We start from the raw sequence: 16,274 nt of genomic DNA, 5'->3' as shown, positions 1-16,274 counted from the left end.
GATATGTTTTATTCATCTGGGACTGAAACCACCAGATATTAACCTGACAAAACAAGCCGTACACTACTGTTGAGTAAATAATGTAATCGTGATATTGTTCATAAAATCAACAAAGACTTTAGAGCTTTGCTTTGTTGAGTGTTTTGCTGCTCTGTGAGTAAATGCGTTCCCACGCCTGTCTCTGCACAGCATTCAAACTGACTGACTCTGGCATATTGACTAATGACTAAACATTTTGGACTGAACTTGACAGCTGTATGGTTAACATTAAGGCAAGGCATTAGTCTTCAAATTGATAAACTGCTAACTAAACAAATACAAAAGACAGACATAGCCTGCATTGAAATTCAAATATAAATAATTATCTTTTTAAAACAATTTTTAATGACGATTATTTTGTCATGAAAAAGTCTTTAAATGTTGCTTTTAAGCTTTATATGATACTAAAATGCTGTTGTAACAAATATTTTCCAACAAATTGGGACGTGGACATTTTTTGCAGTGAATTGTTTTATTAAAATGTGAACAGCAGCACTTAAACATGCTTTTTAAAAATCATATTTTTCATTATTTTATCAGCATATTTAAAAAAAAAGAAACAATTAGTTCATCAGAAAAATCTCAATAACTTGTTTGATTATAGTTACACTTTCATGGAACACTTGATCACATTTTTGATTATGTTTATAAAATTTGGCAAAAATTATGATTTCTTTTCATGATTATGTCACTGGTGGGAGAAAAAACAATGTTGAGGCACTTACTAAAACTGGTATTAGTTTTTGTTTTTGGATGATGATTAATAGACAATTGAGCTTTTAATATGATTTTTTACATTTAAATTTACAATGCACTTTTTGAGAACTAAGTGCTACATCGTATATATAGGATATAGCACTAAGAATTACCACAACCTCGATGACTGAGAACCTTTATCAACATTTTTTCAGAAAGCGCTCCTCTTGCATTGCAACAGCTACACCAAAGAAATAGCATCCCACATGTTGTAGAATACAGTACACCTGTAGTATGTCCTAGTACTGCATTCATAAAGGTAATTTGATTTGACCAAATGTAAATGCATTTATTTGCATCGAAAAAAAACTTTTTTGAAATGTATTTTGTTTTGCAGCGTCTATTTTTTTTCTATTAAAAAAAGTACAGGCAGCAGTAATGTGGTCATTTACTAGTAATTTATATATATATATAATTCAGTGGATTGCTATTTACAAAATTGCCATGAAATATTAAGATTAAAGGGATAGTATGTGTTTTTTGAAGTGGGGTCATATAAAGTGCATATCTATAGTCAATCTGTTTCCTACCGTAATCACAGATCAGCGCAGCCTCAGTTTGGAGAAGTAGAGAGCCGCTCCAGCCCAGACGCTCAGCTTTGTTGCAGTCAACGGGGTCCAGAGAAAAAGCAACATTTAACCACCTAAAACAAGGCTCACCTAAGAAAATCTGTAACAGTTCAAATGTACGTTGTACAGAGAAAATTCACACCGCTTTACATCGCTGTCAGACCGGCCTTTCTTTTGGCACTACATTTCCTCAACCGTAGAACCTCCGTATCCCTACGCATTAGCGCAACTGGGAGACAGGTGATTTGCAAGCAGCGAAATACAGTGCGAGGCCCAGCTGCTGGACGAGAGGTTTACTTTCGATAAAAACGAAACTTAACAGACTGTAGAACCTCCGTATGGAAGTTCTATGGTTGAGAAAATGTAGTGCCAAAAGAAAGGGTCCAACAGCGATGTAAAGCGGTGTGTACACTTGAACTGATATAGATTTTTTAAGCTGAGCCTTGTTTTAGGTGCTTAAATTTCGCTTTTTCTCTGGACCCCGTTCACTGCAGTACAAAGCTGAGCGTCTGGGCTGGAGCGGCTCTCTACTTCTCCAAACTGAGGCTGCGCTGATCGGTGATTACGGTAGGAAACAGACCGACTATAGATATGTACTTTATATGACCCCACTTCAAAAAACACAAACTATCCCTTTAACATTGGCTTTATTTATCCCACAACGGGCAAGTTCACTCATTACAACAGCTTGAGAGAAAAAAGGAATCCGAAAAATATACATAAAGTTAAATAGAAATAAATCGAAAACAACAAGATATTTACAAAAAGTGATGTTCATGATATGAACAATATGTATTCAGTAGTGACTACATTTCAGTAATTTCAGAGTAATCTGACACAACACTGACTCTGCTGGTTGAGGTCTGAAATGCGCTGAGGAGTGTGCATCCGTGTCCACCAGCCAGCTTCCATAGTAAGGGCCCGGGGCTCCCCGGGGGTCCGTGTTGATCACTTGCTCTGTGTGTCACCAACAGATGGCGCATCTCACGACCTGTATTGACTCTGAAAATCAAAAGTGACACCTCGTGACAGCAGCCTGAGAGCTGATCAGCCACTGCTGCTTTACTGACCGCAGCAGGAAGCAGAATCGCATCAACACCCGTGTGCACCCCGTGGAGTCAACAGCAGGCTTGTGTCTGACAGTGAGCGACGCCCCTGTGTCACCCTGTCCTCATCAGCACCACCATCATATCCCAACACAGAGCTGCGTCAAGCCACACACAGGCAGGCTGAACGACACAGGAAGTGTGATTATATTCCCCGTGATACAACTCAAACGACAGAAATACATTTCCCTATTTGACACCGCAGTTTGTCACTACCAACCACATGCTGAATTTCAATTAGATTGTCAAGACTCACCCTAGAATCAAGACACAAAAGCATCTTCAACAATTCAACATGCGTTTATTTTGAAAGCAACACCCGGAAGTGCCACACCTCACCCCGCCGAGCTCGACTGTGGTCCAGCCTCTCAGGCTCCCTTCCCTCAGGATGACTGGGAGTGACGCAGGGCAGGCAGACGAAAAAAAAAAAACTGGGGCTTGAGGGGAAGGACAGGGAGAACGGCGGTGATGCAGGAAGGATCGTAGCTTCCATCTCACAGGTTCAAGCCCGATGCTCGACCTGCCCGCCCGCACACAGGACAGGAGAGACGCGCAGACGCTGGCTTTCCTGTGAGAGATCATAATAAGGCACCATCACCTCATCCTTTGGGGCGGATCATTGTTGGATACCCTCCCAGGTAGGCTTGTAATCATGACACTTGCTCCTGACCAGGGGTCGCTCTGATTTGCTTGTCTGTGAGGAAAATGTGTCTATAAGTCAGATTTAAAGGTGAAAGTAGTGGATTTCATTTGAGTCAGTCGCGTGCACCCTGATTTTTCCACCTTAAATCAAGAGGTTGTGTGATGGTGTGCTAATTCATTGAGCTACTCAGTCACGATTCCTCAGCAGGATCCTGTAATCAGATACCAGAATTCTGCTCCTGATCGATAACACAAGGCTCGTTTCTTTTTAGGCAACATTGATGCCACATCTGCACATGGGAAAGTAGCCTAGTCATTCCATTTTCCAGCTGAACTTGTAAGTATAAGCATCCACTTGGAGGATATCTGGACGCCCCTATCCGTCATTTTATCAAGTCTCCATCATGAACTACCTGCGTCGACGACTTTCGGACAGCAATTTCATGTCCAACCTGCCCAATGGCTACATGACCGATCTCCAACGCCCCGAGCCGCCGCAGCAGCCGCAAAGCCCCGCAGTGTCGCCAGGGCCGTCGGAGAGGCGCCAGTCCACCAGCCAGCCGCAGCCTGCAGCAGGTGGAGGCTCCGGCTTCTTCTCATCCATATCCAATGCTGTCAAACAGACCACGGCTGCTGCGGCCGCGACCTTATCCGAGGCGGCGGACCGGGCAGGAGTCTCCAGCAGTGCCAAGATCCTCCTGGTTGTCGATGACCAGCAGACCGACTGGTAAGAAGCAGTGCGCATCGCCAGCGCGGTGCCGCGTCTAGACAGAAATGTGTGCCAGACCGTGGGTTGCAGTGGCCTTAACATCTAGAAGGTCATATGATTCATCCAGTGCTGGGAGATATATCACGTGTAGCAGCCCGTTAGGCTTCATGCTCACAACAGAAACACCTTGCAGGTCGGTGCGCTGGTGGTGCCCTGGCAAGAGCGCAACAGACTGAAGGCAGAGAAGCCATTTTCATTAGACGATCAGCTGTTGCTTGTGTCGAAGTAATATTGGATTCTGCCAATAAACTGCTAAAAAAAACGATGCCAGTACCTAGGCTGATACGATGATGATGCAGGGTTTTGTTGTTGTTGTTGTTAAAATCGAGGTGATGTAAGGACAAATTCTGCACGAGAAAAAATGCATGCACCAGAGAAACCAAGCCTCTACACCAGTCTACATAATACATGATTATTAGAGCTTTGCGCACAGGTCTCAGGCGATGGAACATCGCACTCCTGTCTGTAAATGACACCCTAGATGATAATACACCAGGCAGATGTGTGCACCATCACTCTCTCGCTCTGTCAGAACTGGCAGGAGATGTGCATATTTATGTTTCATAGGATGGATGTACAATGCAGGGATCAGTGTGTTCTCCTTATGACCAATTTATGTAAGATAAGCTTCCTATTTTGGCATGGCCTTTTTGTTTATGTTGCAAGGTGTATCTAAAAGGGCTGAAACAGCCTAATCCTGATGCATTGCCTACAGTGAGAGTAATTATGCAGCATACTGCCTCTAACAGATTACTGTGTCTGTGAAAAATAGCACTTTCTTCCATTGTTGTCAGCTCATTTGAGGAGGAGTATTCTCAGGGTTTTGAAAATGTTTCGCAAACGCTGGAGAGAATGTCAGCTGTCAATTACAGGAGAACATTTGCAAAATGAGATTCATGTTTTGTGTCTTCATGTGAACGACTGGATTCAAATTTTCTTCTCACACGCAGGGTAAAGGTCTTCAGAGGACGGAAGGTCCATGGAGAATATGACATCAAGGTTGAACAGGTAGGTGTTACATATCTAACTCTTTGCTGGATTCTGTCCAACAGTGCAACTTCACATCCCTCCAGAAGGAGCTACAAATGAAATACAGATTGCAGAGGCTGGACTTGTTATAAGAAACAACCCTAGCTTTACTTAGACACATGACCAGACTTTGAACTTCAGATGGAGGGATGTTACATCATTCTTTCATAAGAATATTTTGCCTTGTGTGGTGCCTCCCCGCCTGTGATCTATTTATATAAGATGTGGCGACCGAACAGTTTAGCTTGCATCTCTGAAGATTTAAACATTATTGTAGGATGAGTTGATTGTATTTATATTTGGACATGATTCTCTCTAAAAGCAAAAGCAGCAATACTTTGTCAATGGAAAATGTTCCCCTAGAAGTATTATGCATCATTTATTTTCACTTTGATACATTTTGGTTTCATACCTTTTTTATTTTTTGAGGTAGTTTCATATTTCTTGTCTGGTCATTTTGTTGAGTAACTCTTACTCATTTGTCCACTGGCAAATGAGCTGCACTGGTCAACAACAGACTCGATAATAACATAAAATAATTCATGCTTTAAAAATAAATTATCCAACACAACCATTACCGTGTTCATAGAGAGTCCGTAGAATGATAAATGTCACTCCAGGTCCAGGTCGCTAATGAGTATTGGTACGGGGGGGTGTGTTGCTGCATTCATTCATTGATTTATTCTCCAGACACCAGGTTAAGAAAATGATATTTTGTTTGACAGATGCTTCCACAAAACCATTCTGATTGCATTTCATTGCAATCTCTTATACAGATAAATCAGCTGTTGTGTGTAATATAACACCACTAATACTGACCAATACTCATTTTTGTGTGACTGGTAAAGTGAAGCCTCATAGGAATATTCATTAATATAAGTGCCACTGGCTATTTATGCTGTAAATCCACCCAACAGCACTTTGAAGAGACTCTCAAAGTTTAAAATCGTATTCTTCGCCTGAGGCACTTTCCTCTCTTCCTATTTTTGTCCCTCTACTTCTTGTTGCGCTTGCGTTTCAATTATTTCCCCTGTGGCCCCTTAGCAGGAAGAACACACTTCAGATAAAGTCTGCCATCTTAGAATTATACCATGTTCAACCTGGCTCATGTGGAGTAGGGAGTCATCATCTGTTCTCCTGCTCTGATCAAATTGTTCTTTGGAGATTAACCATGCTGTTGTCCTTTTAGGCAGAGTTCTCTGAAATCAACCTGGTGGCCAATTCCATAGGCTCCTACAATGTGAACATTGATGCGATAAGGAACGGCCATAAGGTTACCAAGTAAGTACTCTGCAAAATATTCCTAGTAAAGAGAACAGTTCACAAAGAGGAAAATTTGGTCAGTATCTACCCACCTTAATGATGATGGAAAGTTGGGTGAAGTTCCGCAGTCCACAAAATATTTCTTGAGCTAGCAGCTGGGAACTATTAACTTGGAAGAGCTGTATGTAATGACTGAATTTTCATTAATGGGTGAACTGTCCCTTTAACAAATCTTGACCAGTCCACAGTGCTGCTGCAAATTTGAGGTTATGTTGAAATCTACCCTTGTTGCTGCTCAGCTTGTCTTGAAACACAGTTTAATGTCTTGCTGATGTCCTCTGTCTTAGATCCATTAAGCCAGACTTTGTGCTGATCAGACAGCATGCCTTCAGCATGGACAAGAATGGCGACCACCGGAACATGGTGATCGGACTGCAGTACGCTGGACTGCCAAGTGTCAACTCTTTGCACTCTGTTTACAACTTCTGTGACAAACCATGGGTGGTAAGTAAAGAGTTAAGGTAAAAGTAACGGTGCAGTAAGTGATTCTGCGAGAAGACGTTGGCGCTTTGGGTTGGGGTGCCACCAACCCAAACTGAACCAACTGAACAATCAACTGTTTTCCTCCAGAATCGCTTATGCCCAAACCTGCAGTGATTAATTGTCAACATACATATGTGTTGTTTACATTGGGGATGCTTGGGACATGTCCCCACTAATTTCTGGGATTACCAATTTTGTGATGCCCTTGAGTACAGTGCTGGGTTAGACTTGTATATGTGAGTATCTATATAGATCACTACTCTTTGATTTTGAAATAATTTGCCTTTGGAAAGTCCTTGAATTCCATCATTTCCAAACAGCACAAACCCTGTTTTTCATTAAAACATAACCTGACACGTGACATGTTTTCTGTTCCTATACTGTAGGTTGTTCTTTTGATAACTGATGCGACAATTTGACTAAGTGATGCAAAAAAAAAAAAAAAAAACATGTCAAAATTGTCTGATTCCAGTCTCTCAAATGTAAACATTTTCTGGTTTATTCACTCCTCTTTGAAATTAAACTGAATATATTTGGGTTGTGGGCAAAACAAGATATTTAAGACATCATCCTGGACTGTGGAAAACACCTTTAAAGAAAATAACAGATTAATAATAGTAATGAAAATAAACACTAGCTGCAGCCTTAGAGTCTATAGCCAAAGTTATATTTTAGTATTAGTAGTAAGTGTCTTAAAAACATATTGCACATTGAATTCAGCTAAGTAAACATCTAAAATTTTGTTTTGGATTACAAAACCCCCATATTTGTGTTTATTTCAGTTTGCTCAGATGTCTAGACTCCACAAGCAACTGGGCCCAGAGGAGTTCCCACTGATTGAACAGGTTTACTATCCAAACCACAAGGAAATGGTGAGTTCTTTGCCATCTGCTCTGCTCCTCTTTCTCCTCCCCCCTTCCACTTGTGCTGATGGGTATGTTTTGATGCTAAGCAACACTTAAAGAGACACACACACGGACAGGTCTGAAAGGGTCACGCTTCAGGAGCTAATTCACTTCGGTGTCAATATTCAGTCTCATGTGGCAGCTGAGACCAATCCAATATCCTAGGGAGTGTCTTGTTTTTTGTTTTTTGTTCCGTTGCAGGCAGAGACAGATTTTTTTAAATATTATTTGTGTGCCAAGTCAGAGTCATTACATTAAACCAAGTCTGTTGGTGCAGAGCAGTCATCTCCACCCCTGCAGTCACAGGCTGACAGTACTCGGCTGGCTTTCAAGCCATCAATATGAATCAGAATTTCCTGCAAAAATACAAGCAAGCCAAGGTGCTATTTGTCATTCCTGTTTGATTTTAATTGATTCATTTATCAGTGTTTTTTATTACTAGAGTACTCCAATAAAGTTGAAGAAATGTATGTGATAAATGAGTATGTGATAATGCTGTTGTTACAGATTACCTCCCCTCGCTTCCCTGTAGTGGTAAAGATGGGCCATGCTCACTCAGGAATGGGAAAGGTAGTATTGCAATGTTTACACAATTCGATGTGAACACAATATTTCTGGGACCTATACATATGCTGGTGTATTTATATTTTGATTGCTACCCCAGGTAAAAGTGGACAATCAATACGATTTTCAAGATATTGCCAGTGTTGTGGCACTGACCAAGACTTACGCTACATCGGAGCCCTTCATTGATGCAAAGTATGATGTTCGTATCCAGAAGATTGGCGACAACTACAAAGCTTACATGTGAGTGAAGTTCTACTCTCTTCCATTTCAAACATCACACGGTTACTTTATTACAGGGAGGTTGTTAAACATGGAGTAATGTTTTCATTTTAATTAACAGGAGAACATCAATTTCTGGGAACTGGAAAACCAACACTGGCTCATCTATGCTTGAGCAGGTGGCCATGTCAGACAAGTAAGAGCTCTTAAATGCAGATGAGATGAGAAACAGTATGTCCTGTAATGTCAGCCTGCACTATTATAGATCTGTTTACCATGTTCTTGCAGGTACAGAATGTGGGTGGACTCTTGTGCTGACATCTTTGGAGGGTTGGATATCTGTGCTGTGGAGGCTCTACATGGTAAAGATGGCAAGGACTACATCATAGAGGTATGAGCAGGCGGTATAATGATATCAAGGATATGTTTGTCTGAAATCAGAAAAGGAATCCATGAAAACCATCATCTTGTTGATTTTTAGGTCGATGACTGTTCGATGCCGCTAATTGGGGACCAACAGGATGAAGATCGTGTCCAGATTGCAGAGCTGGTGATTTCTAAGATGAACCAGACTGTACCACACAGCTCTTCCACAGTCCGTGCTGCAGCAGGACAGCCAGCACAGGTGCTCAAACCAAAGATAGTCAATACTCACAACAGTAAACTCTCAATTTGCATTATTTTACCAACTTTTATGAGTTAGAACATTTACATTTTAGGGCATTTAGCAGACATTTTTGTCCAAAGCGACTTACAGTATTTCGTACATACATTAGCAATGGCTGCCAAGCAAAGTGCCGACCAGCACATCAGGAGCAGTTTGGGGTTTAGTGTCTTGCCTTAGGACATTTCGACATGAAAACCAGGGGAATCAAACTAGCAACCTTCCAAGTACAAGATGCTGGCTCTACCCCTGATCCACAGCCACCCCTTAGGACAACTAACATTAGTATTCAACATCTTCCTTGTTAACTTTATCTAGTGATATTGTTACTATCACTGTATAATCGATGGCTGGGTGTTAATAAATCATTGATTCAAATGATGCAAACAGATTCAACACCAAAATGTGTATATGTCTAATTTTGTGACATTGAAGCCATCAAACTTTACAGTAATGTCTGAAAATGTATTTCTGTTTCTGACTGGATTAATATTCAACATCTCAGTCTCACAGTATTTTGCATTCAGGCGCATTGAATAAGCTGACATATGCTTCTGAGGTATCAGACAAGTACTTTCAAGGATAGATGTCAAGCTTAATGGGTACATATAATTAAGTGTCATCAGCGTAGAAGTGGAGATTTATGTTACAATTATGGGTCATATGATTAAAAGACAACATAAAATTGAATAGTAATGGGCTAAGCACTGATCCCTGGGGGACTATAGACTTGATAAAGAGATCTGAGGCAGTCTCATTGTAGACAGTGTCAGATATCACCTATGAAACAATGGACAAGAGAGGCAGATGAAATAAAACATCCTGCACTGGCGCAATTTCGCAATCCTGCAGTGGACGGTGTCTTACATGTTGTGGCAGAACATCTTTACATAGGAATATTCCGAATATTTTTTTCTATGACTTTCTACTTTCTCATTTGATAAATATTTGTTTTCTGCCCTTTAAACCCCTGTGTGTTTCATAGAAAGCAGTGTCTCCTCAGCCTGTCTCACAGCCCAGACTACCACAGGCTCAACAGCGCCCCTCACCTCAGGGTAAGAAACGTTTCACAGTCACAAAAAATTAAATGACGCCATTTGTTTTATTTAGAAACTATTTTCTTTATCCCCAAGGGAATTAGGAAAGTACTGAGTGTGATACCTTATTTAAATTTTCTCCTGTAGGTGGTCAAAGTCCCCCATCTCAGCAGCGCCCACAACCTCAAGGTCAACCTCCCGCACAGTCCCAGCAATCTGCCAGCCCTGTTCCTGCTGACCCCATTGCCCAGACTAAGGCTAGCCAAGGACCTGCAGCTCAGCCACGGCCACCAGGTCAGGGAGCTACTCAAGGCCAGAGACCTCCCTCTGGCCAGGGCTCTCCTCAGAAAAGCCAGGGAGGTTCACCTCAAACTCAAAGGCAACAGTCTGTCACACAGCAGCAGAAACCGTCTGCAGGCCAGAAACCTCCAGCAGGTCAGCAGCAGAGGCCTGCCCAGCCCCCAAGGCAGCAGTCACTGGGAGGGCCACAGAGGGCTGGTCAGCAGGGTCGTCCTGGAGCACCTACCACCCAACAGCCTCGACCTGCTGCTCAAGGCCAAGGGGGCCCAGGTGGACGCCCCCCACTGCAGCAAAAGCCTCAGCCCCCTCAGAAGCCCAGTCAGGACAACCCGGCTATGGGCGGCTCCCCACAACTAAAGTAAGTAACTATATATGATAAATGACGTGGGATCAATTTCCTCTCATTTTTCATGAAGTGAACTTTACACTTGACCTAAACAGAAGATTCTTTCTTACGTTTTGCCTGCATTAAGATTAGCATGCCACATCGAAAAAAATCTCTTCCCTGATCTGCCTGAATTTGCATGATTTATCGATTCTTATGTATTTAAGTCCACCAACAGCTGTTTCACAAAACATAACATTTTCAGATCACCTGGAGAGAATGTGATATGATGAAACAACAACAAGCGGAAGCTGGCTTGCGGTTGTTCATAACCCTAATTAATTTATCACATCTGTCACAACACGTTTTAGGATTCAGGAGACCAAATTTGCTAAATCCAACTTTTTAATATTTTTTCCTCTTTGGAGCAAAGATATACAGAACAATTAACAATCTAGATAATTAACTAATCTGCAGTTTTTTAACTTCAGGAAACCTTAAGACATTTTGTTTTGTAATATTTAATATTCATTGAACCCTTCCGCTCAGCTTTTAGCCAGAAAGCTAATGTTATGCTTGCAAGATTCAAAGTCAATAACATTGCGTTTGGTGCAAATAGTAAATATAATTTGATGGCATGTTTAACAACAGGACTTTCTAGCTAGCCAGCAATGTCTCTGTCCCTAAATCAATATCAAGGTTTTTTAAGACCAAATGATCGGCATTGTGAATTGCTGCTGCAGTGAGATGAATAGCGAATGGGATGTCAGAGGCAAAGTGTAGGTTACATCTTGCAGTTTGCAGGTTATAGCACATTAATTTAGAAAAGTGAACAGGCAGATACACTGGAAGTATTTAGTAGTTCCATCTGTGTTTGATTTTATCAAGATTTAATTGACACCCTGTGCTATAGAGTAATTTTAAATATCCTCTTTTATCTACCGATAGTGAGATTTTCCAATATCAAATATGCTGTCAAATGAAAAAAAGACAACATTTATTTTTACTGTGGCATATAATCAAAATACTTACCTAACGTATACTGCAGAATTATATTTGAAAGAAAACAACAGAACAACTTATACATATAATTTTGAGTTAAGCTATCAAACAAACTATCAAAGCAGTACAAGTACACTTACATTTCGTTCAGTATTTGTAAATGCTTTAGAAGATTTTCCATTGGCTTTTGCTCTGAAAAGAATCTGTGTGACTACTTCTACTGTAGTGGTCGATACATTGTGATGGTTTTCATGGACAAATGACACATAATCCTGATTTTGGATTTTATTGATTATATTGCATCAAACTCTCTTGAAATAGAGTCATAAAGAACTTGTCATCAGTCCCTGACACAACATGCATTACTTTGCATCCAGACAAGTCATTCACTATTCATATCATATCAAAGCTACCTTGAAATGATAAGGCAATACTGAATGACTGTAGGGAAGGAATGCGCTTTTATCATTTTTTACTGAGCCCTTCCTCTCCAGTCTCTCTCTCTCTCTTGCCGTGCTCCTGTCTTCCCATTCCATGGGTTTGCTGCATGACTTTAATAGCCTCTTCCTCTCCTCTATTGCCATTTTCCTCTCTTTATAGCAAGTCCCAGTCTCTTACCAATACCTTCAACATTCCAGAAACCCCAGCGCCACGAGCCAGCCTTAGCCAGGATGAGGTGAAGGCTGAAACCATACGCAATCTACGCAAATCTTTTGCCAGTCTCTTCTCAGACTGAGATGGCATAAGCCCCCCTCTCCCCCCCTCCTACTGACAGAAAGATGGACAGGCAAACTGAAGGGCATATTCCCCCCCAACGATCAAGGACCAACAGGATGCTGTCCAATTCAAGTGCATTGTCCCTGAGATGAAAATGTACACACTTGACACCCACTGCCTAAAAAGTTAAAATATTTTAAATAAACAAAAAGTAGAACACAGAGTAAATTCAGGCACTGATGTCTGAAACATTCCTTGCCTCGCCTCAAGTTTAAGTCTTTGTGTCACACAAAACACCACCTTACAGAAGCCTGTATATGCATGCACACATACACAAAAATAAGGAACAAAATACTGCTGCCACTTGTTTGTTGGTGCTGTAAAGTAATTGTGATCTTTTATGTTTGATTTTTGGTTGGTTTGCGGACCAGCCAAATCAGTTAAGGGGCTGTATGAAAATGATAGGGCTGGGGAGGTGTGCTGAAAATACAAAACAGTGAAAATACAACCACTCTCTGTTGCTTACCTTGTGATGTAGCTGAATTCTTGAGATCATGTGATCTTGTGAAACCATCATGCCACAGTGGTTCAAACCAAGAATGTCCATCCATCAGTGTCCTAAAGACTATTAACCACAAGCAACAATGTGTAAAGACCAGTGAGAGAAGCGTCCATTTGTTTTAAAAGATGTTAGCATAGATGCCATAGCATCAGTTATATTAGAAATGGAGAATATATTTGATTGAAAGAAAAGCAAAGAACTATGTTTTGCTCTTCTTCCGACCGGCTTTAGCAAGCGTTTAATTTATCAGCAGCTTCAACTGGTTGTTATGATCCCCAGCCGTTGATCTAAATGGTTGAACTTTTGTTCAATCACCTGCCAAGTATTTGTTTAAAAGTGCCTGACCTTTTTCCAAACAGTTTCCAAGGACGACTTCCCAGATGGTTCTTCGTAACAAACCATCTGGAGCACAATGTTACATATCCTCTGCAAAGGGGAAGATACACCTCCGTGGCCCAAGTCATCTTTTTGATTTAACTATTTGATTGCTTTTTATCTAATATTGTCACAAACGTAAAATATGAAACAAGATAGAAAAAAGACCTTCCCCTGCTCTCCCCAAAAGGTTAGTCTACTATTCAATTTTACAATACCTTGCCCTTACCTTTTTCGGACCCCCTCCGCCCCTAATACCTTTTGTACAGTCCCTAACTCAGCACAGCCGCGCAAATAGGATGTCCAGTGTTAAGCTAATGCTAGATCTGTTGACTGCTCATGGTGATGTCTTTAGCTGCATGTCAACAGGAGGCAATGGTTGCATTTTCCAACCCCTGACATTGGCGCTTGTAACTGTGTTGTCACATGTAGTTGAATTAGCTAGCTAGCAGAATAACCTAGTAGGTGTTGTGAGTATGTTGTTGCTGCCACTTTTTTTCTTCTGGTTTCTTTTCGTCGCACAAGAACAAAAAGCCTGAAAGCTCTCCACCTTGAACGCATGCCTTACACAGACAAGACCGTCAGATCAAATGGAGTTGTCTCAGGGATGTCCAATTGATTGTGACACTTGTATGTTGGTGAGGGTCTTCCATTACGGTTTTATTGTGGTTTTTTACCAATAATGAAGGAAAAGCATGCATTTTAATGAGGTAGAATGTTTTTTTTTTATTTTGTATTATTTCAAATGCTTTTGCACACAGAGTATACTGCAAAATTATACTTGAATACAGTGACACTGACTGAGGTATGGGGTCGATATTTTCAGGTTTATTCACCTGCCACTTGACAAAGCAGCAATGCAGTGGTCCCACCATTGGGTGCTGCTGGGTCAGTTGTGGGTGCTGCACAGTAGAATACAGCATAAGCAGGGTTGACAACTGTTCGTGGAAAATGACAGTTTCATTTAATATTCCCTTGATTTCAAAGCTATGTAATGTATAGACTTCTGACTGTAAACCAGCTATGAATTGAATGGATGTACAGTGAGTTAGTGGATTATATCAGGGTTTTAGCAGTAAGTCAGTGCATTGTCATTTTGCACTCAAGTCAGCCTTCAGTTTGCATCATTTGGTGCGGCAGAGTTTCTGCTTCCATATATGCCTCTTGGGCTCACACTATGAAGAGGCAATACAATAAAGAAACAAAATAATGTAAACGTATAGGAATGTCAACTGCGGGATGCACCTCTGCAGTAGGTTTCGCACTTCCTGCCACCCCTCCTTTGCACTGACAACCCTTTCTTTGATCACAACTCAAAAGAATTCGAAACTGTTACTGAAAACGACTCTGTTTCCAGGCACTAAAACATGTCTTCCAGAAGGAGTGCTTTCCATTCAATGTTAATGTAGTATGGCAATATCATGCTTTTTAGAGAAGACCCATGAGACAAAAGTATATAGGAGCCCTGGTTCCCCTGCAGATTCTCCATGCTGCCTGTGTTTTTCAGTCTATTTGTGTAGCCACAGTGACCCCTTGTGCTCAATGGTGCATAAATGTGTGAATGTTGTTCTGTAACTGGTCAAACCAAATAGATGTGTTGTACAGAGCTCCGAGTGATGCAGATTGTCACCTTTATCCCCTGCTGCTACTTGTGCTTGTTGATATTATGTGTGTCTCTAAACTCTTTAAGCTTTATTTTTGGAAACTTTGGCATTTTTGTTTGGAATTATTTTGTAAATGCTTTATTTTTTCTATGAGGCAGGACTATCTGGGGCTTGTCAGTTTATGCATTAGTGATTCAGGGGCTTCATTTTTAAACTTTACAGTGACTCAGTGTCAGTGCATGACTGTCAGATTTATCGTGGTACAGCCTACAGCCAAGAGAATCATTAAGAGCAGCTTTGTGTAATTGTTACACTGAGTGTGTAATTTATGAAAATGAGCCATCACAATTAGCATGGATGGTTAACTTTGAAAAATGTCATCTTGTCACTCAGAGGTTTCGTCGCCATATTAAGACATACCACTTGGCACCTCTTGAGTCTGACAGGATGAGCTGTGACAGCAATGCAAAGAAGTAGTTTTATGCATTTATGTTTTTGATATTCACAGATTCTTTCTTACATTATTTATGGTGGCTATATTTGACTGTGAATGTAAATTATTTTCTTTGTTACAGCTAGGTTTTATTGTTTTCTAAATGCATTGTATAATCATTGTGAAATGATTTAAACCCTTACGAATTTGAGTGGAACTGATTGTCGGTTGATGCCTGCCAGATTTAAAAATGTACATCATCAGTGTAAGTGCAAGAATCAAAAAGCTGAGATTTTTGTTGATCATAAAATAAGATCATGTAAATCATGGTGGATTATTGAATTAGATGTATAAAAAAAGAAGAATATTTGATGTTATATGCAATGTAGCTATATTATGTGATAATGAGTATGTTACTAAAACATGCACATGTCTAATAAAGTCTATGACCAAACAATGACTGTTTTATTTGTTATTGTTGACTGAATATAAAACAGTAACAGTGATGCTTTCAGGTTCATATTATATTTCATGTCCATCCTGGACTACACGTACAACCGAGTAGGCAAACTGCCAGTTACTCCCAAAACAACAAATATCACCATTCCCGCAAAAAACATGACCTTAATAGTGTACCAGTGACAGGCATACTGGACCTTACCATATGATTACAGTTTGGTTAGGTTTAGGAAAACATTGTGGTTTGGATTAAAATCAATATGTTACTTATGTTTTTTCAGTTACATTATGTACCTGATGTCATTTTACGTTGTTAGTAATTTAAATAAACTGACTGTTAACCTGTGATTGCACAATGGACATGACCAGCGGGGCCTTGAGTAAAAGTC

At 40.6% G+C, this 16,274-nt stretch overlaps 1 protein-coding gene across 2 annotated transcripts; it reads left to right on the top strand.

The window, feature by feature from the left end:
* The first annotated feature begins 2,813 nt into the window (after window positions 1–2,813).
* syn1 (synapsin I) lies at window positions 2,814–15,883 on the top strand. Of its 2 annotated transcripts, none has more exons than XM_030417160.1 (14): window positions 2,814–3,108; window positions 3,385–3,839; window positions 4,832–4,889; window positions 6,100–6,191; window positions 6,521–6,677; window positions 7,499–7,588; window positions 8,129–8,191; window positions 8,286–8,428; window positions 8,529–8,603; window positions 8,696–8,798; window positions 8,889–9,032; window positions 10,057–10,126; window positions 10,256–10,766; window positions 12,336–15,883. In XM_030417160.1, the coding sequence occupies exons 2-14, from the start codon at window positions 3,517–3,519 to the stop codon at window positions 12,469–12,471; spliced, it is 1,965 nt and encodes a 654-aa protein (XP_030273020.1). In that variant the 5' UTR covers window positions 2,814–3,108; window positions 3,385–3,516; the 3' UTR covers window positions 12,472–15,883. The 2 variants fall into 2 exon arrangements, with proteins under 2 accessions (XP_030273020.1, XP_030273021.1); XM_030417161.1 differs by having other exon boundaries at window positions 2,815–3,108; window positions 12,374–15,883.
* The last annotated feature ends 391 nt before the right edge of the window (window positions 15,884–16,274 follow it).

Source organism: Sparus aurata, chromosome 5, assembly GCF_900880675.1.
Source record: "Sparus aurata chromosome 5, fSpaAur1.1, whole genome shotgun sequence".
Classification (NCBI taxonomy): Eukaryota; Metazoa; Chordata; class Actinopteri; order Spariformes; family Sparidae; genus Sparus; species Sparus aurata.
Note: the sequence above shows the minus strand (reverse complement) of the source record. Positions and strands in the feature narration are given on the sequence as shown.